The sequence below is a fragment of the Phaseolus vulgaris genome, chromosome 3 (genome assembly GCF_051622355.1).
Source record: "Phaseolus vulgaris cultivar YP4 chromosome 3, ASM5162235v1, whole genome shotgun sequence".
Taxonomy (NCBI): domain Eukaryota; kingdom Viridiplantae; phylum Streptophyta; class Magnoliopsida; order Fabales; family Fabaceae; genus Phaseolus; species Phaseolus vulgaris.
The window spans coordinates 10,042,096-10,069,448 of record NC_143500.1 but is presented as its reverse complement, the minus strand read 5'-3'; the positions used below and the strand labels follow the sequence as shown (position 1 = coordinate 10,069,448).

Below are 27,353 nucleotides of genomic sequence, written 5' to 3'. Positions count from 1 at the left end.
GGTTCTATAAGCAAAAAAATTCTAAAATATGGGTTCCATAAGCAAAGGGTGTTTTCAAAACAGAAAATCTATAAGACAAAAAATCATTCTGGAATATCTTTTTTAGAATACATTTTTTTTTATTTTCAAATTAGTAAACTTGGAATTAATAAAATGTGTTCCAAAAAATATGTTCTGAAAATATTTTGGAAAGAAGAATGTGAAAGTTGTTTTTAAAAAGGATATGGGGGTGCAAGAAGACATTTGTTAGATGCAGGATATTTTTTTTAAAAAAAATAAATAAATAAAATAAAATAAGATATTTCAGAAATATTTCAACCATTATAAAGAAGACACAGAGTTAGGAGTTAGATAGAGGATGAAACAGGATAATTAAAAATGCCAAGATGTAATGTCTCATAGTTTTCACAATGGGCCAGTGATGAATTTCGCTGTAATGCTTATAAAAATAAGGCTATATTAATAGAAAGATTCAATATATTTTGCGTTTCAGTCGCTTTGATCTCGTTATATTTAAAAATTTGAATTTAATCCTTTATATTTTTAATGTGATTCAAAAAGGTTATTTTATCAATTTAAAATTCACGTTATTAAAAGTTTAAATATATTTATAATTTAAAATTGTCACAAAACATCACATTCTTTTAAAAAAGTTCTATAATATATAGTAACATTTTTAATTGTCACTATAATTAATTAGTTTTTTCCTAACACGATGAAGAGAAGGATGAGAAGGGAGTGAGGAGAGGATTGGGAAGATGAAGGAGTGAATATTTTTTATAGTGACAGTTAAAAATTCAAATATGTGTAGTGACAATTTTTTAAAAGAATGTGTTGTTTTATGTAATTTATATTGTTAATAATATGTTAAAATTATTATGGGAGTTAATTTTAAATGAATAGAAAAAATGTTTAGTATAACCCAAAAGTATAAAGGATAGACTAAATTAACATTTAAAAAACCGAAATAAACTTAAATTTTTTTAAATAATTTAGTCTATAACTAAAAATATTGCAATAAAATAAAAAAACAAGAGAGGATAAAGAACCATAAAAGTTTCTTAGATTAGTAGTTGCAATAATTGCATAGATCTACTTTGTTTTATACAAGAAGGAAAATTTTATAAAATGAGTTGAGATATGTTTTAACCAATGTTTTTTAATTAGTCAAGGTACTGAATTAATGATCAACAGCCAAACTGATAAGTCGTTAATTAAATTGGTTAACTTAACATATATTAAAAAAATTAAAATAATATAGGTAATGTAATTTTGTTTATTTATACTTTAAGTTTAACTTATATTGTATTTATAAAATGTTTAATATATAATTTTATATTACAGTTACTGAATTAGTGGTTATGTTTGTACTAATCAACAATCTGGGTTCAGCTTTTTATTTATATATATATATATATATAATATTGATAATTATTTGTTTGTTTAGATAAATGTATGAATGATTTGTGTTGATATCTTTGTTTAATTTTAAGAATTCTTTGTATATTATGTTATCTTTAATATATAATTTATATCTATATATAAAGGGATTCCCCTCTTAAATTCCATTTTATCCTTATATTTATATTTTATTTTATTATTTTAAAAATATATGAAAGGATATATTTGTCATTTTGTGACTTCTTTATTTTTAAAAACTAAATTTTGAATTTTGAATTATGGAGTAATTGTAAACATAATTCAAAATGTTGAGTCACTCCTCTTTTCACTTATTCAACCAAACATTTTTCTTCAAACCCTATTCTTTTCTCTTTCTTCTTCAATGGTTGAGAAAAGTCACTTACACCATCCAAGAACCTCTCTCTGCAACGTCATTAAATATGTAACTTTCTCAATTAACGTTATATCTAAGAAGTGAATCTTTTTTTCCAAAAGTGTAATAATGATGCAGAAAAGAAGAAGAAGAAAGTTCCAAGCTTTCAACAAAAAAAACTCTTTCATTCTTCTTAGGTATGCACATTCTCTTTTTCACTTTACCCAACTTCTTTGTTACACTTTTTATGATTATATATTATTTATCATTATATTTATTCGTCTCTCATTTCTCCTATCTTTTCTCTACAATTTTGTAATTCTTTTCTTTGCAAATTTGTTCTTTCGTATCTTTGTGCACTTTTTTTCCTCTTTTTTTCATCCTCCCAATGTGTGTTTCTGTGTCAATATTATGCGAGTACACATCTAAATATTTTGTGTAATTTTTGTTTTTGATCTATTCTTTTTCATTCTCTTTGAACTTTTACTGAGTTTTTTTTAGAGGGAGTGAGAGAGAAAAAATCTAGAGCGAGAGAGAAAACAATGAAGATCACACGTCGTTGTTGGTGCTTAGATGCACAGGTGAAGGTTATGATCCCATGATTCTGGCAAATGCTTCCGACAATGAAGATCACTTCGGCTACTCCCAACACCACATCGTTAAGGAGTTCATCGTCTTTATCGATCGTATCGTCGCCAAACGCACCCTCAAGGCCAACGTTAATATGTACAACACGAAATTTTCTTATGTGATCAATTATATGTACCCCTCATGGTCAATTATATGTTGCATTATCAAGAGGTGTTTCTTAAGCTTCAACAATTTTTTTTTTATTAAAGAATGACACCTTGAAGGAAAAGATGAAAATTTTACCAAAAATGTTGTTTATAAAGATATTTTGTTATCTAAAAAATCAGGTATTGTTCATTTTATTTATGTGTGACACATAAAGATAAGTATATGTGAATATTATATTTACATTATTTGTTACTAGCGGGAACACAGGCGCGAGAGCGCCTGTGTATCCACACTTCTTATTTTTTTCATTTATATATTAAACAATGTTACTATTCGTCCACTTATATTAACAATAGAAATTTACAATATATTATGAATAAAAAATGTCATTATCATCACTATTATGTAAAATCATTATATCTTGGTGTGAATTGGCTTAACCAATGCAAGTGATTAATCATCCTTCTAAGTGTTTCATTCTTTTCAAAATTTGTTTCCTATGAAAGAATCTCAATTATTAATAAATTGCAAAATACACACACACATATATGTGTGTGTAATATACATATATTGATAATTACTTGTTTGTGTAGATAAATGAGTGAATGTTTTGTGTTGATATCTTCATTCAACTATAAGAACTCCTTGTATATTATGTTACCTTTAATATATAATAACAAATAGTGTAAATAGAATATTCACATATACTTATCTTTATGTGTCACACATAAATAAAATGAACAATACGTTATTTTTGAGATAACAAAATATCTTTATAAACAACATTTTTGGTAAAATTTTCTTCTTCTTCTTCAAGTGTCATTCTTTAATAAGATTTTTTTTAAGCTTAAGAAACACCTTTTGATAATGCAACATATAATTGACCATGAGGGGGTACATATAATTGATCACATAAGGAACTTTCGTGTTGTACATATTAACATTGGCCTTAAGGGGTGTGTTTGGCGGCGGTACGATCGACAAAGACGATGAAATCCTTAACATGTGGTGTTGAGAGTAGTCGAAGTGATTTTCATTGCCAGAAACGTTCGCCAGAATCATGGGATCATAACCTTCACCTGTGCATCTAAATATCAAAGAAATAATATCTGAATGATGCTCAATAACAACAACCTCTGTTTATTTGATTAATTGTTGTCCTCCATGATCAAATATCAACCTACAGGAAACATCAAAGAAAAGTGTGATAAGAAAATTAAGATGACTATATTTTAGGAAAATAGTAAGAAAATAAGGTCCTTTATTTTTTTTTATAAAAGTTTTGATAGAAAGAAATATAGTCCTTTTCAGAAATATTTTTTTTCACTTAGTGTTGTTCATTGCCCAAGCTATGCTACAACATCACAAAGTGTTGTTGTGATTTTTGGGAAGAAGTGTTAGCATCATGATTTAAATGAAAATGAGAGTTTAAAGTGTTGTAGTCCCCCTTTAAGGATTTTTTTTTTCCAACTAGGCTTGTAGGGGGTGTTATAAGATACTCTTCATCCTTTCTAGATTCCTCTTCTTCTTCTTTTTCAAACAACCCTCCCTTCATATGGCTTTTCTGTAGAGGAAAAGTTTATATTTATATATGGTTCAACTCCAAATATAGATTTTTCTTCAAGCACATTCTCACAAGGGTTTTCTATAGAAAATAAAATGTTATCATAAACTGGTTCAACTCTAGACAAAGGTTTTTTCATTCTTTCCTTTTCTATTATCTCTTTTTTCTTTCTCTCTTTTCTTTCTTTTCTTTCTTTCTGATAAGAGCTTGTACTTTTTCTCTAAACTCTGTCTCTCTTCTTATAAAGTCTTTTTTTCCTTCTATAAATTTTCTTCCTATTTTTACAAGTTCTTTCTTTTATTCTCTAATCTCTTTATTTTTATCATATGAAGGTGAAACAAATTTTCTTCTCATACACACCTTCAATTCATTCCAATTCAATTTTTTATTTTTATTTTCTATCAATCCTAACATCATTTTTCCTTTGTTTCCTCCAAGACGTGACATGTTATTGAAAACTTAAGGTAGTCATGGACAATCTTCTAAATTCATTCACTTGGTTCACTCTTAAGCTACATCCAGTTCTCAGTACACCGCTGAAATTCACTAAAGCAATCAACCAAGATTATAAACACAGTCAAAAGTATTGCTCTTGAACCCTTCAAGAAGATACGCACACAGATTTTAGAAAACCTATCTGAATCTGTTTACAATACAGTACAAGAAAGAATAGTGAATTTCGAATAACCTGGGTTTGATACAATTGAAGAACAACTGAAATATTAACCCATAAGCTACTTCACACGACAACAATGATCCAAGATTGAAATGTTCTTCAAGAATGATTCTAAAACAGTATGATTTCTCCCTTGAAAAGTGTTATGCAGTGTTGTGTTATATGATCAAAAAACATCTTTTTATAGGCTTAGAAATATTGGTAAAACAATTTGATCATTTAATGAAATCAGTTTAAATCAATTAAAAACAGTTTGAAAAACATAACTGTTAAAATTAATTGATTTTTTAAACTTACTGGTTGTTTTCTTTAATTATTGAAATCACCATATAAAAAACCGATTCATTTATCAAAATAATTGGTTGATTGCACTTAACAGAAAAGAAAAAAGAAAACAAATAATTTTTAAATTCTTTAAAAACCTTTAAGTGTTTTCAACCGATTGATACGATAAATCAATCTGTTAAAATACTTGTTGTAGTCATCAAACATAAACAAAAGTAATTTCAACTAATTAATATACTAATCAACTAGTTAAAATAAACACAGATTTGAAAAACAAAACATTTAAAGAAGATTTCAAATCATGTTTACATGGATCATAACTAGATGCAAATTAACTATATAAAATCTACCTAACTAGACACACACACAACAACAGGTCTTCATGATAGATTTGTAAATCATTAAAGCTTCTCAATTCTAACCCTATTCTACCCATGACCTAAATGCAAGGCCCAAAATCCTATTCTACTTGACCCAAAATACAAGGCCCAATTTTTCTATGCTACTAAGCTCAATACATGGCCCATGAAATACTGGACTACTTTATACAATTAAAGAAACTAAAGCTTGGCCCAAAAATGATGTTGAACTGTCCTCTCTGAAGTCAACTTAGACTCAGTCTTCTTAACTGACCCTCTAGTTAGGTCGAATAAACAACTATCACATGCACGATTAGCCATCTTGGTGAAAGCGTCTCGATCATCTTGATCATCTCAGCAAGGAATTTCAAGAATATCGATTGAGAACATCTCGACTAAGCAAGTTTTGCAAACAACCTAAAATGCCTAAAAAAGAACATCCAAGATAAATAAAGAAACCATCTCAGGAAAATGTGCCTTGATTATAACTCAAACACGATAATCATCTTGACAAAATCATCTTTGTTTTCTGAAAGAAACTTTGTCTCACGATGAATCAATCATCGCGACAACAAATTTCAGGAAATTCTTGAAAGTGTGATAATCGAGAACATATCGGTATTTTTTTTGAAACACAAAGCACACTTCCAAAGTGTAATATAAAGATTCTCAATCAAGATTAAATTATTTTGATGAAAACACATCGACTGAATTAAAAATATGGAATCATTAAGATCAATGTCTCGATAGAACCATCTTGGATTTACCTTAACATAAAAAATAAAAAAACAAAGTATACCATTTGGGGGACTAGAATTGAGTAAATCATCTCGGTTAAGCCATTTCAACTTTTTCTTAAAATGTTTGTTAAAATTCTAAATTCTCAACGAGAATACGTACATTTTAGTTTATTTAATATGTATCTTTGGCACCTCGGTTCTTAGTTAATTTTGGAAAAAATATTTAAAACCAAAGAATTTGGGCAAACTTGTTACAAAAGTATAAATGTTAATATGGATAATCTCGATAAACTTTCATTAAAAAATCTAGACTCGACTTGTACTTTACAAAACATAAAATTTCACAAGTAATCCTTTACAAATAAAGGTTTGCATATTTGTTCTATGTGTACGCTTTGTGAAAAGCACGAAGAATCTATTTAACATTTATTTTTTGAATGTGCTAATGCTTTGCGTATTTGGAGTTGGGTTCGACACATTTTTCCTACTTATCATTTCTCTAATAAGGATGATCTTCTTTCTTTTATTAAAAGTGATGGTAGTCCGTTGGTTAAATTGATTAAGCTAGCTGTGATAACTTTTTCTATTTGGATGATATGGCATATGAAGAATTATGCTCGTTTTCAGGATAAGATTGAGGTTTCTAGGACTATTTTGGTTATTAAAGATTTAACTTTTCTAGTGGGTAATTCGTCTAAAGCTTCAATGAAGAATGATATGTTCGATTTCAATGTGCTTAAGTTTTTTGGTATTAACACTCATACTGGTAAAGTTATATGTCCTCTTTCTGTTAGATGGGAGTTTCCTTCACCAGGTTAGGTTAAAATTAACACTGATGGGGCTGCTAGGGGATATCCTGGTCTTGCTACTTGTGGAGGTATTTTTCGTGGGAGTATGGGGGAATTTATTGGAGCTTTTTCTGCATTTCTTGAAGTTCAGACTGCTCTGGTTGTTGAGTTTTATGGGGTTATACATGCTATGGAGGAAGCTCAAAAGATGGGGCTTACTAATGTCTGGCTGGAATGTGATTCTGCTTTGGTTTGTGCTGCGTTTACTGCTAGGACAAATGTTCCTTGGATGCTTCGTAATCGATGTAATTCTTCACTTAATTACTATGGGAAAATTAGGTTTAGGGTTACTCATATTTTTTGTGAAGGGAATGCGTGTGCTGATAAGTTGGCTAATTTAGGATTTTTTCATAGAGAATCTTTTCATTGGTATAATAGGCTTCCATCTTGTCTATTCTTGGAATTCTTTATGAATAAGTATTGTCTACCTATGTATCGTTTTTGTTAACATATGAGTTTTGGTTCAGTCCCCCTGTATTCTCTTTCTTTTTTCTTTTTTTAATAATATCTTTTTCATGTGATGACAAATGATTGTTGTTACTTGAGCTGTCAGCCTAGCTGAGATCTTAAGTTGCATAGTGATGCCTAACATGAAAGCTTTTATTTAAAAAAAGGAAAAGTGAAAACAAAGACTACTCGACCCTGCCTTTGGTAGTTTTGTCGTCCTCTTTAGCCAAGCTCTCCTCGATAACTCCACCAGCTGGGATGTCTTATACCGGGATAAGTTGACCCTTGTAGACATTCTTATCGCTGTAAAATTGCCCTTCTACGGTTGGATATCATATAGAAAAGTCATTTGACGCACAACTTGATTGAACTAGTATATATTCCTTGAAGGATGAAAGCTCCTCTTCCACTTTGGCTTTTTCCAAGACAACCTGGTCGTGAGACAAGGTCATCTATATCAAATTTTGCCCGAGATCCTTCATCTCAGTCGACAAGCTCTTCAACTTTGAGTTAAGGGATTTCTTCTTCTTCTTTGAGATAAGGCATTTTATTTTTTAGGAAACCTTGTCTATAGCCAAAGCCTTTCGGTCAACCTCGACTATCTTCAATAGTTTGTTTAAAGAGGCTATCTTCAATCTATAACCTCAAGCCCAAGGAGTTAGTAGAGATGACCTAATACACCTCGAATGTTTAAAGAAAAAGGGAAAATTTTCTTTAAAAAAACTAAGCCTCTCAAAGCTTAAAATGTATCGAGCTTGGTGGAGGTCTAGTGTATTATATATAGCCGAGATGGCTGATCGAGATCCTAATGAGATCAAGACCATCTCGACAACCTAAAATGAAAAATTATTCTAAATAATAATTTAAAATAAATTAACGCTTTAATAAGTTTGCACTATCATATTAAGATGAGAGTAATCTATAAAGTCATGATAATCTATGTCAAATATGAACATGGTTCTTGCTCATCTCTATAAATAAGTGAATGTCACCTTGTTAAAGATACATTTTTCCTACAACATTTATTGCTTCGATTTTCAAATATTAATTTGAATGTTGAAGAACTTTTTGCAAATACCTCCCTTATCTCGACTGAGATCTCATAAATAACCAAGATTTAAGAAGCGATCAAAATATAAGAGTTCAATAGTTTAACATGATAAAGAAGATACTTACTCAGTCCATACAAAAACACCAGTCTTACTCAGTCCATACAAAAACACCAGTCGTTGTCCTCTATCATTTTCTACGTTGTCCTCTATCATTTTCTATCTGTACTTAACACTCTACTTCCAATTATTCACAAGAGTCTCCTCCCATTAGTTTATGTTTGTGTTTTTCTTTTACCTTTTACCTTATTCTTTTCGTTCTCTCAAATCTCCAACCTACACAAAAATCTCCAATCTACAACCTACACACAAATCTCCAATCTACACATGTTTATATTTTGGTTGTTGTGTTTGTTTTATATATATTTATACATTAATTTTATACAATAAATTGGATTACAATATTAATGAGAGTAAAAAAGTTTACTTGAGTATTTGTTTGTAACTAAACTTACACTTTCAATTGTGCTACACTAAACACGTTTTTTCTGCATTGAATTTTCATTTTAAAAAACAATAGAATTTTCAAAATTAATACAGGATTATTTTTCCTTGAGAATTATATTTAGAGAGGTGATTGAGAAAGTAATATAGAAAGTAAAAAGGTTAACGAAAAATTAATATAAAAATATTCGTTTTGTAAATAACGATTAAATATATTGAAAATATTAAATATTTTTAAAAAATATTAAATATTTTAAAAAAAGATTAAATATTTAAAAAAAGATTAAATATTTAAAAAAATATTAAATATTTTTAAAAAATATTTCTTTAATGCTTAGACAACATTCTCCAAAAAGAAAAGTCATACTTTTTCGTCTAGTACTTTCGTTTAGTTTCATTTCTATCCAATAAAAACAAAGTCTTCGTACTAGTGTTTGTTCTCAGAAAACAGTGTGAATGAAAGTAGTTGTCTTTTCTATTATCGTCAACATCAAGTGTCCTTTCATATGGTAGGTGAGAGAAGGTCGGAAAATAAACAGAGAAGAGTGAAAGAGAAGCAAACATTTTTCACTTGTGTATTTGAATTCTCAAATGAAATAAACATAATAGTTTAACATAAATAACATATAAATAAAAAATTCATTTATTTTTTAGTATCCTTATAAAATAATAATTATTAAAAAATCATTAAATAAAAAATAATTTAAAAGAAAAAATAATTAATTTTTATATTGACTAAATCAAATACTAATTTAGATATAAAAAATTATTGATATGTAAATTAGTTTTTATTATTAATTAATAATTTTTAATTATCTAATTACTTATCAAACTACCAACTTTAATAATTAATTTTAATCTATATAACAGTTAGTTATATTTTATTTTTAAAATTAATTTTTTATTTAATAATTATTTTGAACGAACTAGTCTCCCTAAATCCAATTAATGCACATGCATGGCTTGCAGTAATATGTTGATAATTTTTTTTATTAATAAAAAATAAATTAAATGAAACATTTATGAGATGTCCAACAACCATATACAAAATACTTGAAAGATATGTCTCTCTCAAATAACAAAAAATAAACATCTCCAACTAATGCATATCCCTATAACCAGATAACAAAACAACATGCAACATTTATATCTTAAAAAAAAAACATGTCGATGATATGATTCTACCATACAAAAAAGTGGTTTTCTCTTATCCACTTGAATGTGGCAAGTGAAAGATGACAACGAAAAGAAAGACTTGCATCATATTGGAGGAAATCCCCTCATTCCATTAATATTGATTTTTTTTTAATTTATTCATAAATTAATACTCCTTCAAGTTGCAACCACTACGTACATTGTAGGAGTAATATAATTAATGACGCATATCAGTTGAGAATGCATGAAGTTATTGTACGATATAGGAAACTTGACCCTTTTGTGGCCACTTCAATTTTCTATAATTTACAAATCAAATTGCTAATCGTCTTCACATACCTTGTGGTCCAATGTCCAAGAGCATTGAATTCTTCTGGATGCACACAAGGTATCCAAATGCCAAGAATTTTATGCAGCAAGTTTGAATAACTTATTAGAAGTTTGGTTGGAGAAGAACTTAGGTCAATTTTTTTTATCATAATTAACAACACTATAAGAAAATCATCAAATAAAAATCAATTTTAGAAACAAAAAATAATTAGTTGATATAGTGACTAAATTAGATACCATTTTAGAGACTAAAAAATTATTGGTTTCTAAATTAGTTTCTATTATTGATAGATAGTTTTTAAATTGATATGTAATTAGTTACAAAGGATTTTGCTACCAAATTTAGAATATAAATAATTGGTAGTTAAAACCTTGATAGCTAATTAGATATCAATTTAGAAACTATTTATCAATAATAGAAACTAATTTAGAAATCAATAATTTTTTTAGTCTCTAAAATAGTATATAATTTAGTCACTATAGCAACTAATTATTTTTTGTCTTTAAAATTGGTTTCTATTTAATGATTTTCTAGGAGTGTAAGTTTTAAATCTCATAAATTAAAGTATTTCAATTAAGTATCTATTAAAAATATTTGTTATATTGAGTGTCTAAAATTTTTATATTTTTTAATTGAATACTATCTTTTTTTTTCCCAAGTAAAGCAAGAGAAAAAAGAGAGAATAAATTTGGAGTGTTAAATGATCAATGCAAAACTCAATTCACATTATATGTATTTTTTTTTTCTAAATTTAAGATCAAGATTTAGTTTTCCATTGATGAAAAATGAAGAATGAGAAGGAGAACAAAATTGAAAAAAACAATTCAAAATTTGAGAAAAAAAATGAGAGAAAATATGGGATTAGACCACACACAAAAAACCATCAAATTTTCCTTAACTTGTAAAAAGAGTAGAAAATATCACATGACCCCAGATCCACAAAATAATATATTCATTTTAAAGCCCTAAAAATGTATAATCCAATGCAACTAAAATCAACCAAAAATAATATTTATAGAAAAAGTTATGGCCAACACACTAAACAAAGATCATACGAGCTCAAAATACAAATAAAAACAATTATATACATTGAAACCAATTCATTACTATTTAAAAATTAGAAATAAAGCATATTTGAAGTCTTTTCATTGTACAATAAAACTATATGTTGGCACAAAATATGTGTCATTAAGTATTGTGTGCTTAATGGATTAAGTCGTTCTTGGTTTGATCATGTTATTCTTGTTATAAATGTTTTTGTGAATTTGCTTAGCAAATTTTGTCTATGTTAAGTGAATCGAGTCTAATAGTTTCTAATTTACTTTTAATCAGTCAATTTCACTTGCTTCTCCCACCACGTAATCCCTCTCACGTAATCCCTCTCACAATTTACTTGGTACAAACCGAATGGTACTGCTAAAAGTAGAATTGATAGAGTCCTTGTCTCTAAGGAATGGATGGAGAAGTGGCCGAATAGTAAGCAAATCGTACTTAGTAGATCTGTTTCAAATCACTGTGCTTTGGTAATTAAAGACTCATGTCCAGATTGGGGTCCGAAACCTTTTCGCAGTCTGGATGTCTGGCAAAAAGACAGCAGGTTCAGAGATTTTGTTCGAAGTAAATGGCTTAGTTATGAAGTTTATGGTAGAGGTTTGTTTGTGTTCAAAGAAAAATTGAAGAAGCTAAAATCTGATTTAAAAGTATGGAACAGAGACGTGTTCAGAGATGTTAATATGAAAGGAGAGATTTTAAAAAAGAAAATTGAGGATTTTGATGCTCGAGATGATGTTGGTGTCTTAGATGAGGAAGGCAGAGTGGAGAGGAGGTCTTTGCTAGCAAAACAAAATGAAAATGCTTTTAGACAAGAAACAATTATTCATCAGAAAGCTCGCCTTTAGTGGTTAAAAAATGGTGACCTTAATTCAATTTTTTTTCATTCAACTGTTAAATGGAGGAGGGCAAGAAACGAAATTAATGGACTGGTAGTTGATGGTCTTTGGAGTGAAGATAAGGAGGTGGTTAAAGGTAAGGTCAGGGACTTCTTCAAGGCCAGATTTGAAGGTGTTGATGGGCTTCAAGTTAGGTTGGATAATGTGCCTTTCAATTCTATTTCTGCTGCTGATAATGAGATGTTGGTCAGTACTTTCTCCGAAGAGGAAGTCAAGGAGGCTGTTTGGGATTGTGAAAGCTCGAAAAGTCCTGGTCCAGATGGGTTTAACTTTGGGCTCATCAAGTTTTGTTGGGAGTTTATTAGGGATGATATCCTGCTGGCCGTAAACGATTTTGCTAGAGTCGGAAAATGGCCTAGGGGGACAAATGCGTCGTTCGTGTGTTTGGTCCTTAAGCTGGAGAATCCACAAAATTTATGTGATTTTAGACCTATTTCTCTGGTTTGATGTCTATATAAGATCATATCGAAGTTGCTATCTCTGAGGCTTATAAAGGTGATGAGTAAAATCATTGACTCGAGACAGTCTGCATTTCTTGCTGGTAGGGGAGTCTTGGATAGTGTGTTGGTGGCCAATGAAGTCTTAGAGGAGGCAAAAGGAGGAAGAAGAGTGTTGATTATTTCTCGGCAAGTGTACCGAATCAACTGTAATATAGTACTCTTTAAAGTACGAATGTCGAACCCACAAGGAACAATTCTAATTAAGATGTTCTGTTTTAAAACTCATCAAGTATAGACAATAATTTTGATTGTTGAGAACTTGTTCATTACCAAATTAAAGATTTCACAAGTAACTAAGAGATATAGGGTTTGATTCAACCAAATACAAAACTAACTTATCAATTATAGAGAAAGTTACTTGGGATTGGATTGCGTTTATCTCAATCATCTGTATTTTGAATAATACAATATATAATACTCAAAACTACTTATTCTTGATGCTTAATTTAAAGTCATTCATCTTGATTCCTCACAGATGAAATTCATAAGATAATTTCTCAAACACTGATTCCTCAGATATTTAACAAATCATCCAGCTTTAGGAACAGAATTATAATGCAATCAATAACCTAGAATCTATTCCTAGCATTACAAGTTATCAAGTATTTTCGTTTATTTCAGATCCTTAAAGGTACTTTCCAGTTAAATTTAAGGATCAAAATCAAGACTCTATTGATCAGACAGAATCAAGCAATAAGCATAAAACGAAAATACCAAGAACAAGTAGAAAAGAGAATTTTATATATATATCACCAAGAATACATTTGATCAAGATAAATTACATTCAATCCCAAGTTAGAAAGAACTTAGCCACTCATGACAGCTCCTCCAATCTTCATTCTTGATCTGGATTGCATAAGAAGGGCTGATCTGAGCAAGTTCTTCTCCTAAGAACAGAGGTTTCTTCTCTTTCTCTCACTAGTCTCTCTCTAAAAAACCTAATCTGTTTTCCACAGCTGGTTTTGAGATATGTTTCAGAATTTATATAATCAACTTTAGCTCAAGCTAGCCCGTTTTAGCTTGAGCTAGATCTTTCGGTGCATTTTTAGCTTGAGCTAGCGATTCTAGCCTGAGCTAGATCAGTACTGCACCTTTAATCAACTCTGGACAGTTTTAGCTTGAGCAAGCAATTCTAGCCTGGGCTAAAATTGTACTGCACCTTTAATCAACCCTGGGCAGTTTTAGCTTGAGCTAAATCTTCTAGCTTGAGCTAAATCTTCTTGTGATCCAATTCAGTTTTTACTTTTTTTTTTCTTTCAAAGCCAGCTTGAATAATTCTTTCAATGCTTCATATTCAAAAAATATATAATCAGATTCAATAATTCTCAGATTAGGATAATTTTCTTACATTAAACAACAATTAAGTTCCAAAGTGTTCAATTTTCTCAATCATAAAAACTACACATTGGCACTTATCAAAGAGCTGCTTATTTTTCAAAGTGGATTATGAGAAGGCTTATAATTCAGTAAGGTGGGATTTCATCAGTTATATGCTTGAAAGATTAGGTTTTTGTGAACAATGGATTGCTTGGATTAAATCTTGTTTGGAGTCTGCAACGGTATCTGTGTTGGTTAACGGCAGTCCGACTAAGGAATTCGTTCCTTCAAAGGGTTTGAGACAGGGTGATCCTTTGGCTCCGTTTCTTTTCCTTATTGTAGCTGAAGATTTAGCAGGAGTGGTAAGGAATGCTGTCATGTTCGACTGGGTGGAAAGTGTGGAGGTTGGGAGGAATAAGGTTAAAGTTAATATGCTTCAGTATGCAGATGATACCTAGTTCTTCTGCAAAGCAACAACCAAAATTTTTTTCTGTTTAAAATCTATTCTGACTTGCTTTGAGCTGGCTTTAGGTCTAAAGGTGAACTTTCTGAAGAGTAGTATTGGAGGTGTGGGGGTTGATACTTTCATAATTAGTTGTTTCGCAAAAATGCTTAATTGTGAAGTGATGAATTATCCTTTCAAGTATATTGGGTTTCCTGTTGGAGGATGTCACAAGAAGGAAGCGTTTTGGGACGGGGTGGTTGAGAAGATAAAGGAAAGACTGGGAAGATGGAATGGCAGAAAGGATTTGTCTGATTAAATCTGTTCTCTATGCTATCCCTTTGTTCTATATGTCTTTGTTTAAAATCCCTGCTAGTGTTGTGAAGAAGATTGTGAAAATCCAAAGGAATTTCCTGTGGGATTGGAGGTCAGGTGGGCAAAAGATTGCGTGAGCTTCTTGGGAGAAGGTGTGTGAGCCCCGTGGAACTGGTGGTTTCGGGGTTATTGATATTAAATTTTTCAATATTGCTTTGTTGGGGAAATGGATTTGGAGGTTGGGTTTGTCCAAAGGTGGTCTGTGGAAGGAGGTGGTAGAATCCAAGTATGGGGGTTGGAGAAATTTGAAAGGGCCAAGATAAAAAACGATGGGGTCCCTTTGGTGGCGAGAGCTAAAGGCAATTTGGTCGATGGAGGAATGGGGGAGAGAGTTCGACGATCGTTTCAGATGGAAAGTCGGCAATGGGAAGGAAATTAGGTTTTGGGAAGATAAATGGGTGGACAATTTAGAGTTGAAAAACAAATTCCCGAGGTTGTTCTCTCTTTGCGGGGATAAGGATAAGTTGTTGGAATGTTGTGGGGTCTGGGAAGAAGGAGAGTGGAACTGAAAGTTTGGGTGGAGAAGAAATTTATTTGAATGGGAGAAGTCTCAGGTAGGCCAACTTTTTGAAGAAATTAGAGGTTTGAGTATTATTCCGGATATTGATGACTCGTGGGTTTGGAGCATGGCACGTCTACTGAATTCTCGGTTAAATCGGCTTATAGTGTTTTAAGGGGACATAGTGAGGGGATTTGTCAAAATTGTACTACTTTTTCTGGAGTATTAAGGCTTTGCCTGCGGCCCAGGTTCTGACATGGAGGGTGTTGGAAAACAAGATTGCTACTAAAGTCAACTTGGCACGACGAGGGGTGACGACTGACGTTTTAGTTTGCTGTTTTTGCAGGTTGAAGGAGGAATCTACTAGCCATTTACTCTTTGACTGTAAAATTGCCTGGCTCGTTTGGGGGTCAATGTTCCGCGTGGTTAGGAGTGTCGTCGGCCGCTTCCATTGATCCTTTCACTCACTTCTTGCAATTTTGTAATGTTATAAAGCCGTTTAACTCTGTGTTGGGAAGTGTGTGGATCTCGATGGTTAGAGAGATTTGGTGTCATAGGAACAAGGTTATTTTTAAAGAAGGTGTGGTGAATCATTCTGAAATCTTCACTTTGGCTCAATTGAAGGCTTGGTCATGGGTAACTTCTAAAATACCCTCTGCTTGCTTTTCCTTTTCTGACTGATGTCTTGCTCCTTTATCGTGTTTGAAATCGATTTAATTGGCATGATCCAGCTTAGGGTGATAGGTATCTCTATTTTGATGGTTGTTGGTTTTTGTGGGTTGTTGAGTTGGTGGTTAAGGTCTGTTGTTCTATTTTGCCCCTTGTTATGGTTGCAGTGAGATTGTAATGAGTTTGTTTTGAGATTGTATGAGATTTATAGTGGTAGATTATTTTTGACTCTCTCATTGATGGTTTGGGAGACCAGAGAAATTGGTTCCTATTATAGGTATGTATAAGAGTTGAACCACCCGAAAACCCCATTCCTGAAAAATCCCTCTTCCTACGAAATCGCTTCTCATAGCAAACTCCATCTCATATCTTCTGTGATTTTATTTGTCTTAAGATCTAAAAGAGATAGAAAATTATCATGTCCTACACAATTGAAACCCAAACTCAATAACCAAAAAACTACATTTTTCAAATATTTTCTATTAAACAAACTAGAAAATGATGATACCACCAAAAAAAAACTTCATTACTTTATAAGAAGAATTAATTATCAATAATCATAATTGTGTAAATTTTTTCTTATATTGATTAATTTCCTTTATAGAAGTGAATAACGACTCAATTCTTAGAAAATAACTTTGAATTTATAAAATTTTGCTCAGGACGACATAATTTGCTCAATAAATATGCAAAGTTCATCTAATAAAATTAAATGTCATGCATTTAAAGGATAAAAGAGGTGTATACAGGTCCTTATGGTTAGGAATTTTGAAAACATTTGAAATGAAACAAATTAAAACTAAACGCAGTGTAATGTACAACAAAACTTAATTGTTAACAAAATTATAATGATTATATAGATTTATTTTTTAAAAACTATATTATTCCAAAATAGATATATTTGAACTAAATTAAATTGTACCTTATGAGATTGGAAAATATATTTCAAAATATGATGTTCACGGGTAAATATATTTCAAAATATGATGTTGACGAGTAATAGTTCAAACAATTCACATATTTCAAACATTTTAAAGCAGTTCAACTTAGTTTTAAAGTAGTCAATTAATTTAAACCATTATATAATTCAGTGACTTCTTTCAAATCATTTTTAAAGTTTACTTCAACTTTCCAATACTTTTATTTAATTCATACATTTTTTCCATGTTAGTTCGTATATATAACAAACATATTTGTCTTTTTTCTACATTATTTTTATTCTTGAATACAGCTTCTTTTAATTAGTCAGAATTATAAAATTGGGCTACTTTTTGGCCTTTGATCCAGTATTCAGAAGTTAGTTTGAACACTTGAATTGTTTTAAGAGATTGAAACTCTCCAGTTTCTACATACACACACACACACACATATATATATATATATATATATATATATGAAAACACACTTTGAAGCAGTAATCGTCACTTATGGTTTATGGTTTATCTCTTACAATATATTTGGATGATGACAGAAAACACAGAAAGTGCATGGCTTACAATACGAACAATACATATGTTTCATTATTGAACAAGTAGCAAGGTGGTTTATTTTAGCACAAAGAAAGGACAATACGATCCTAATAAAATATTGGCCATAAAAGCAACCTATAATCTAGCATGTAACGATGGAATAACATCCTCGTTATGATCGAAAAGCTTCCAAGTACCATCAGATTGCTGAACCATACCCTTGTTCTCGTGCACCCTCCATTCCACAGGAACAAGATATTCATCTTTCAATGCATCCATGCCCTTGTTCAGAAGTGCAATGTCACGATTCACCTCCAAATTGAACCCTCCCTTTTTCCCTTGCGTTCCCGCAACTCCATGCAAGTAAGCCTCCAAGTTATGCGCACTCACCCCTTCCTTCAAGTACTTGGATTTTCTAGTGTCGATCACTAGTTCTTGCCCCACAACAGCGAGGCCAATGGGAAGTTTAGGAACTTGGTCCTTCTTATTACGAATGCGCAGTGCTCGCAGATGCTTGTACTCGCTGAAGATCTTCCCGAAGTGAGAGTTTCCAACACGAGGACTCGCGAACAGAAATGCTGTCACGGGAAAAACCCTATGTGGTTGGTCTTTGGGTTTGTTCAATCCTTGGGCAGCTATGTCCACTGCATTTAAAGTTGCAAGTGCAGCACCCAAGCTGTGCCCTGTCACACTTATGCTAATTTCTTCATTCTTGTATTTCTCCACGAGTCTTCTAACCTCCTCCAGAACCTGCATAATTGTCATCATCAAACATTTTCATAACACAAAATTTAAACTCAAATAAGTTTTCACTATTTATAGAAATTTTGACTTACCCTTGCTAAAATTTTTGCTCATTTCTAATTGTTTTTTTTCTTCTTTATATAATATTATTGGCAAGGAGTATATCTATCCATATTATAAGAAGATAATTTCCCAGTTGATCATTTTGAATGAAATTTATTTTCTCAATAACTTTTTTTATTTTATTTATAATATTCAAACTTGAGATTTTTAACCAAACTAAGTTGGAAAGATTGATTAATCCTCACTAACAAAATCTTTCCTTCTTAAACGAATATACCTGTAACAACTTGCTGATTTTTTTATTGTTAATAAGGTATTGAGAAGGCTATAAACGACACTACAATAAAATCATTATATAAAAACCAATTTTTTGGAGACCAAAATAATTTAGAAATCATTTTAGAAACTAAAATAAAATTATCTCTAAATTAGTTTTTATTATTGTTAAATGGTTTTTAAATTGATATCTAATTAGCAACAAAAGTTTTAACTACCAATTATTTAGATTTTAAATTTGGTAGCAAAAACCTTGGTTTCTAATTAGATACTAATTTAGAAACTATTTAACAATAATAAAAACTAATTTAGAAATCAAAAATTTTATTTGGTTCCTAAAATGAACTCTAATTTAGTCACTATAACAACTAATTATTTTTTGTCTTTAAAATTAGTTTCTATTTCATGATTTTCTTGAGTAAAAAACAAAATTAATCTCGCATATACCAAACGTTAGCTTTAAAAAGTACAAAATTTGAAGTGTCCTATTAATTTAAATTTATTTTTTGTCGATAAAAAAAAATACAAAATTTAGAGAAATTAAAACACAAATTTTGTTGATGATGTAATTAAAAAAACTACCAATACCAAGATATTTTTCCTTTGAATAAGATACATCACAGGCCTGAGAAGAGAAACAGGTAATACGTATGTAGAATTTTTGTTGACAGATGAGATAGGGTTAGGACACTTTAATGTTGTTCCTAGGATCCACAAGAAATAATATATATAAGTAATATATAGGATTCTTAAAAAGTATATATATCACCTGATTTCTAGCACTGGTCTGAGTGATATGTGAATCTGGGTTATTTGAGGTATAAACAGAGTAAAAACCATTGTGTAGTTCAGCACGAGCATCACGAAATATTAGTGGGGCAGGGTCAAGAGGGATATGTAAATCTTGAACCCATTCGGAACCCTGAACTGTTCCCCTCCAAGCAACCACAATATCCCTCCTTCCAAGTGCTGCTTTGCCTTCATCAGTGGCAACAGCAACATACCCTATCCAATTTGATTCCATGCCCCATTCATCCTTCGAAAACAACTTCAAGGCAAACTGTTTAGAGGCAGTGGCTTTGGAAGTTGCATATAGGAACTCAGTCACCTCATACTTGAAGGGATTCCCATGTTCCAAACCAACTTTGGAAAAGAAATCCCTCTTGGCATATCGACAGTTGCCAGCATGCATAGATAACTTTTCTGAGTTGAAAGCATCATATGTAGCTTGAGCAAGCTGTCCATAGTGTAAGATGTATTGGCGAAGGTCAATGTCTAGAGGATCCAACATTCCTTCCCAATTACTTCTCCCACTAAGATCTCTCCATTTTCTTCCTATGCTATGGCTATCCATCTACTACTTCTTTTTCTTCAATTCAAACCTAATAACTCTTCAATTCTAACTCTCTTTTTTACACTCTACATGTATTCACTTCTAATGAACTTATATAAACTTTAGGTCCTCCTTAAACAAAGACCTTGTTCAGCTGGTCTTATTTTTTAATCCATTCTTCCTTGTTAGTCGTTCTTTTGTTGGAAACGTGTGGGTTCATACGTATATATGTCAATAGATATATATTTTTGGGAATAATTTACCACCAATAGACTTTCTTTTCTTAAATAATGGTTCATACATGAAATTAATTATTTGTTCAAGTTTTCCTTAACAACTGAAAACATGGATTGAAACAAGATAGCTAAAGTTAAAAAGGAACACCTTGTTAGTCGTTCTTTGGTTAGAAACGTGTGGGTTCATACATACATATATTCTTGGCATTTATTTACCACGAATAGACTTTCTTTTCTTAAATAATGGTTCATACATGAAATTAAATATTTGTTCAAATTTTCCTTAACACATAAAAAAATGGGTTAAAACAAGATAGCTAAAATTAAAAAGGAACACTTAATATCTAGTGTTTTTAGTATCTAGCATGTATACCTTATTCACCATTAATTTTGGGTTCATTAAATTTAGCTAGGACATTATTAAGAAGGATATATTATGGTTGTGAACAATTTTGCAAAATATGGTAAATGGTTCACGGGTACAAATGCTTCTTTTACCTGCTTGAAGAAGTAAAGAAGGAAAAGAAGTCTTGCGTATTTTTCAAGGTGAACTATGAAAAGGCGTATGATTTTGTGAAGTGAGAGTTATTTATTACATGTTAGGCAGGTTGAGATTTTGTGATAAGTGGATTCGGTGAATTAAAGATTGTTTGGAATCTGCTACGGTTTCTGTTCTAGTTAATGGGAGTCTGACTAAGGAATTTTCTCTTCTGAAGGCTTGAGATAAGGTGATCCCCTTGCTCTGTTTTTTGTTTCTTATAGCATTTGAAGGATTGACTGGGGTTTCTAGAAAAGCTGATGACAGGTTGTTTTTCACAAAACAACAGGTTATTTTTCACTTAATTGTTAAAAAACTTTATTTCAAAAAGGATTTAAAACACATTAGCTTTATATTCAACAAAGGAGTGAGTTACAAATTAAACTACCCAGATCTCACCCAAACACAGTAGCAACACCAACCTTTCATCAAACACACAGGATTTGGATTCTTCAAAGCACTTGATCACTCTTGATCAACAGAGATTTATTTTCACCTGTTTTTTAGTTATTGAGATCGCTTGATTAGTGTGCACTAGTGCAGAAACATAAAACAAATGCGGTTGTTTTGAATTTATAAATGCGGTTTTATAACCGCATTTGATCAACATGCACTTGTAAATCAAGAAATATAAATGCGGCTATATAGCCGCATTTATAAATACCATTTACAAGTGCGGTTATTTGCTTTAACCGCACTTGTATATGCCGAATCATTAAAAAAAATTAAAAATTTTAAAACATCGTCAATCTTGTGTGAAGCCAAGATTGATGAAGAGTCACGGGAGCGAACAACGGTGGCGGCAGCAGAAGCGACGACGGACAGGAAGCAGCAACGGAGCAAACCAAAAAATCCACAAGAAACCACGAAAACAATGAAAGAGTGCTTCGAGACCACTAATGCAAGGAAAAAAAACATATATAAGAAAATGGAAAAACATTTATGCATATATTTGTGAAGATGAAGAGGAAAAAAGAGAGTTCAAGAAACTTACATTGCACAAATGAAATGTAGATGCAGTAGAAGGAGACGAACTCAGAGTGCAAACGCGAAACGAAGGCAAAAACGAGAAATAAAGTTTGAAATTGTGTGTGGCGCGCTTCAAAATTTAAGGTAAAAAAGGATTTACGAATGCGGTTAAAGGTAAAACCGCATTCGTAAATCAAAGAATTTTGATTTACGAATGCGGTTATTCAAATAACCGCATTCGTAAATCAAGCGCTTTGATTTACAAGTGCGGTTATTCAAATAACCGCATTCGTAAATCAAGCCCTTTGATTTACGAATGCGATTATTCAAATAACCGCATTCGTAAATCAAAATAATTTCAAAAATGCCACCGCGTTTTTTTCGAAAGCGGGTAGCGCAAAAGCCGCACTAAATAAAGCGTATCCTTTTCTTCTTTTTGCACTAGTGGTGGAGTCTCTTTTATGCGTGGCTAGGGTTGAAATTGATTGATTCTTTTAACCCTCATTCCCATTTCTTGCAGTTTAACCTGTGTAATGAACCAAATTCTGTTAATTTGGTTATGGGGAATGTCTGGATTGTAGTGGTTAGCGAGATCTAGTATGTTAGGAACAAGGTCATCTTTAAAGGTGGAGTGACAGATCATTCAAAGACTTTCTCCCTGGCTCAATTGAAGGTTTGGTCTTGGACTTCCTCTAAAATTCCATCTGCTTGTTTTTCTTATTCAAATTGGTGTCTTGAATCTTTGGTTTGCCTAAATTTGATTTAGATTTGGTTCAAGCTTGGTTGTTTTCTGGTGTTATAGATTCTTGCTTTAGAGTAGTTTGGTTGGTTTTAGAGTAGTTTAGTTAGTACTGTGTTGGTTGGTTGTATTTGGTGAGTTGTAGAAAGGTTGGTTCACCCTCGAAGTGATCCATATTTATTTATTATTGTTGATAAAAAAAACGTACTAGCAAGACTTTCCTTGAACCTGCCTTATAGATGAAATGAGTGTGGTTCAGATATGGAGAGGAAAAGGTCTTTGAACAATGGTGAAAGCCTTAGATGATGTTTGAAGGTAGAGGAAGTGATTTGAGGTGGAAGCTGATAAATATTTCAAGAGAGGTTAGGTCAACTCTTGAATAGGTTCTAGGCTAACTTTTACAAGAAGAGATAACCTAGAGGGAGCTAAGAACAAACACATGTTGAATACCAATTTTGACAGCAATTCACTATATATTCAAAGCTAAATTTTACATGACATAGGTGCCTTATTTATAGGGTGAAGAAGCTTGTAGTCCAAACTTCAAAAATACCCTAACCCTAAGTTAGAATTGAGCACATGTACTTGGGAGAGTAGCTTTCACTGCAATCTAGGATAAATACCCTACCTTGGCACCCAAGTTAGGGTTTCCAAGTCTGGGAAGAAGGCTCATCTCTTTTAGGGTTAGGTTTAATGTCCTATACCAGGGTTTGATCTAAATACAAGACCTAAAATAAAATCATATACTAATTTGGCATAAATGAATGAATCCTCCAATCGCATAAATGAATTCATTTCAAAAGAAGAAGACATGTGTGTTATATTTTTCGAAATTATTTTTAAACAAAAATTTGAATATCTGAATAAAGTACAATTGTGTTTGTGATAAGTGCCATATGTTAGTAATATTTCATATTAAAAGTAATAATTATTGATAAAATAACTATAATTTAACTCCTAATTTATGAATTTAAACCATTTTACATATTTTGTGATTATAATATTAAAAGACAGACACTTATGAATATTTATTGATAAAATAACTATAATTTAATCCGTAATTTATGAATTTAAGCCTGTTTACATATTTTGTGATTACAATATGAATAAGAATGATTTATTCTTAAATTTGTGATAATTTCAGGATTTTAGGGGCAAATGGAGATGAAAGGGCTAAAGGATACTAGACAAACAGGGAAAGCTGGAATGCTTAAAACTCACCCAAAAACTCACCTAAGCCAGATCAATCTAGAGGAACTCACCCAAGCGAGTATAATCTTACCCAGGCAAGCCTAATCACGCCTAGGCTAGAATTCACTTAGCCTAAGCCCAACTAGGTTAAATATGAGGCGTGAGGGGGATAAACAAAAGGGGAAGGGGTGAATTGTTTTTGAAAGATTTTCACAAAGATTGAAGGTAGAATGAAAAGGTATGAAGAATCAATCAATTCAAAATTTTGTTCAACCAATAAAAAAACTATTTTAAGTTTGATTTAAGAAAATCAACCAGTTGTTTTCACGAAACAACCGATTGTTTGTACCAGCAGAATTAAAAAACAATGTTAAAACAATTTATGAGCTTAGGGATAGAGAGAATCACACAAGATGTTTATACTGGTTCACTCTTAACCAAGAGTTACATCCAATCCTTAGCTAACCACTGAGAATTCACTATGTAATCAACCCGAAATTACAAAACACACACCAAGAGTGATGGATCTTGAACCCTTCAAGAACACACACCTTTGACAAGACAACACAGTTTTCAGAAACACCTTCTGAAACTACCTCACACAAGAACCCACATAAATTCAATGTTCAAGGAAGAAGGGAATAGAATACACTTGGATAAATCAAAGCATAAAGTTCAGAAGTACAAAACCTAATCCTATTCCACACACTTGAGATGATCAAAAGCTTTTGAAATCTTGAAAACTGTTTTTGATTAATCTCTCTTTCTTAGTTCATGCATAGGAGCATAAAACAACCTTTATATACCCCAATCAAATGGTCAAAGCAGTTAAATCAAAAACCAAAAGCTGTTGGAATCATTTAAAACAAATTATATCCACTTAACAGAATTCTGTTAAGATTTTCACAAAAACAACCAGTTGATTTATCGAAACAACCGCTTTAATTTGTTTGACAGCAAAGCCAAAACAAAGCTAAGTTTATCCAAACCATTTTAAAAACCACTAAGTGCTAAACAACAGGTTGAATCGAAATTTTAGCAATAGTTGAAATTTCACACCCTTTTAGAAAATCCATCTTTTCAAAAAGGTAAAGATTCAATTGAACTTGGATCATCTTAAGGAGTGAAGTTTCTAACAAACTAAACAACACACACACACACCCAACAAGGTCTTCAAGCTTTCCACTTGGATTTGGAGACATCAAAGCATCTTGTTCAATAGATAAAAAAACCTTAGAGAAGGTAGCCGCCAAGGAGAAACATCATGGATATTCTTTTCTTGCTTTCCATACTTGTAATGACCAATATGAGTAACTAATTCTACCCTTTGGGATTAGGAGTAATCTATTCAAACTCTTATGTATTGAGGTGATATTTAAATATAATATTATGTTCTTAATTGATGATTGATATTTTCATTTTATTCTTAATGCTTGTTTTATCATGATTTTGGTCCTTAGATTTGACTAAAACGTACTTCTAAGTATCTGAACTAAATGATTTGAATGCTAGGAATAAATTTGAAATGTTAATGGCTATCTAACATTTGTTTGTAATGATAACGAGTTTTTATAAATATGCGAGAAATCGATATTTAGGAGACTATCTTAATAATTTTATATGAGAGGAATCAATATAAATGAATTTTATATGGACATCAATATCAATCAACAATAGAATACTATTATGGTTTTCAAAATTCTAAAGACTGAGAAGGATGAACCCCAATCCTAATTTTTCCAATTGGATCAACAACTTTTCTTTATTTACATTCTTGTAATCATACGCGAAAAACTTCCAACAAACTTTAATATTATATTGTTTTCTATTAAGTGAATCTTATACTTGAAAATTCAACTGTTCCTTTTGGGTTCACTAAATCCGTCCTTAGGGACAAATTATTACTTTTGACACGGTACACTTGTCGTAAAAAGATCATCAACTTGTGCAAAATATCTCTGAATAAACCCAAAATATTAAGAAGTAAATTTAAAGTACAAAAAGTAAAAACTCAATAAGGTTGACGATGAAGCCCTGAGAGATAGAGAACCCAGTGAGTTAGCTCAACCTTTCAGAAAGATGACTAAGAGCATGACACAAGACACAGGGCTAGGTGTGGATCACTCCATAGCCAGTGCCTTAGAGCCTATCATTCCTCAGAGGACCACCAGGAGCAGGCCCACATGATGGGAGCTAAACACCAGTTAATCCCTATTTGTAATTTCAGTAGATTAGGTTGTATATAGCATAATATGGAGGTGTACTTAGCATAAATTGGGCTCACTTTGGGAGTTCCAAATAGAAGAATAAATTAGAGTAGGGTGTACTTAGTAATTTGGGTTTGTGTCAAGTCTGCCTTTCATGACATGTGCACTTAGGTTTAGGGTTTCTTTGACCTACCTTCTAGAAGGTTTCTCATAAATGCAACCCCTACCCCTCTCACTCTTGCTCCCCAAGTCAATCTTATTAATATTATATTCATATTATCAATATTATATTCATATAATTAATATTAATTTTAATATAAATATACATTTAGATATTTATTGTGTGTGTATAGTAGTTTTATTTGACTTGAGTAATATTACTTTTATCCGAATATAGATAGATAGAGAGAAAAGGGAAGAAATTATATAATATTAATATAACTTTAATACTATAAATACATATATATTGATTAATATATTTTTTTATTTAATCATTATTTACTTTCATATTATATATATATATATATTAATATAAAATTATTTGATATCTTATTTTCAAATATAGGTTATTATAGGTAGTTGTGAAGTTTTTGTTAGATGGCTATATAGGTGCTTGTATCTTACACTTCTTTTCTGATTTGAGATTCTTGTATAAGGATTGAAATATCATTAAAATGTTTCCTTTAATATTTTTTATTCTTTGTCGATAAAAAAAAATCTTATTTTCAAATATTTACTTACATAGATTAAAATTGATATAATGTATAATTTTTAAAATATTTTAAATTATAAGTTATTTAATCACTTTGTCATTATGATTTATATATTAGTAGAAAAGGTTATTTAGTAACAACTTTTTACATAGATTGGAATAATTAATATAGTTTAAACTATAATGATAAACTAACTAGTAATCTGTATTAGAGATTTAATTAATAGTTAATGTAAAAGTCATCATTCTAAGTTAAAAGATAATATTGTTTGTTGACAATATTCTTTACTATAACACACAATTAAAACCAACTACCTATAATGAACTTAATTAAGTCAATATGATCGTAAAATAATAATTAGTATAATAAAAATCATGATAAAACTAAAGAATTTGCTTGGTGTAGTGGTTAAATTTTCTCTGGTTGCTGAAGGAACCTGGGTTCGAATCCCATTCAATGCTAACTTTATTTTATGGTGCCAATATTTACATAATAGTGCCTTTATGTGGTGCCCATTACAATGATGCTAAACTTATGTTTTTAAATTTTATATATAGCATAGAATCCCACAAACGAATTGATGTGAGTTGATTTTAGAGTTGTCCATTTTAATGGTGACACACTACAAGAAAAACGCGAATTACATACAGATTT

The 27,353-nt window shown here is 31.1% G+C and overlaps 1 protein-coding gene across 1 annotated transcript; it reads right to left on the bottom strand.

The window, feature by feature from the left end:
* Positions 1–17,626: 17,626 nt before the first annotated feature.
* Positions 17,627–20,194, bottom strand: LOC137806524 (phospholipase A1-IIgamma). The gene is made up of 2 exons (XM_068606710.2): positions 19,543–20,194; positions 17,627–18,440 (listed from the first exon to the last, which is right to left on the bottom strand). Exons 1-2 carry the CDS (start codon positions 20,125–20,127, stop codon positions 17,826–17,828), a joined length of 1,200 nt encoding a protein of 399 aa, XP_068462811.1. The 5' UTR covers positions 20,128–20,194; the 3' UTR covers positions 17,627–17,825.
* Between the last annotated feature and the right edge of the window lie 7,159 nt (positions 20,195–27,353).

Coding starts and splice junctions, on each gene's coding strand:
- LOC137806524 (XM_068606710.2), bottom strand. CDS start 20,127: ATGGATAGCCATAGCATAGGAAGAAAATGGAGAGATCTTAGTGGGAGA. Junction 18,441..19,542: donor AGACCAGTGCTAGAAATCAG/GTGATATATATA, acceptor ACAATTATGCAG/GTTCTGGAGGAGGTTAGAAG.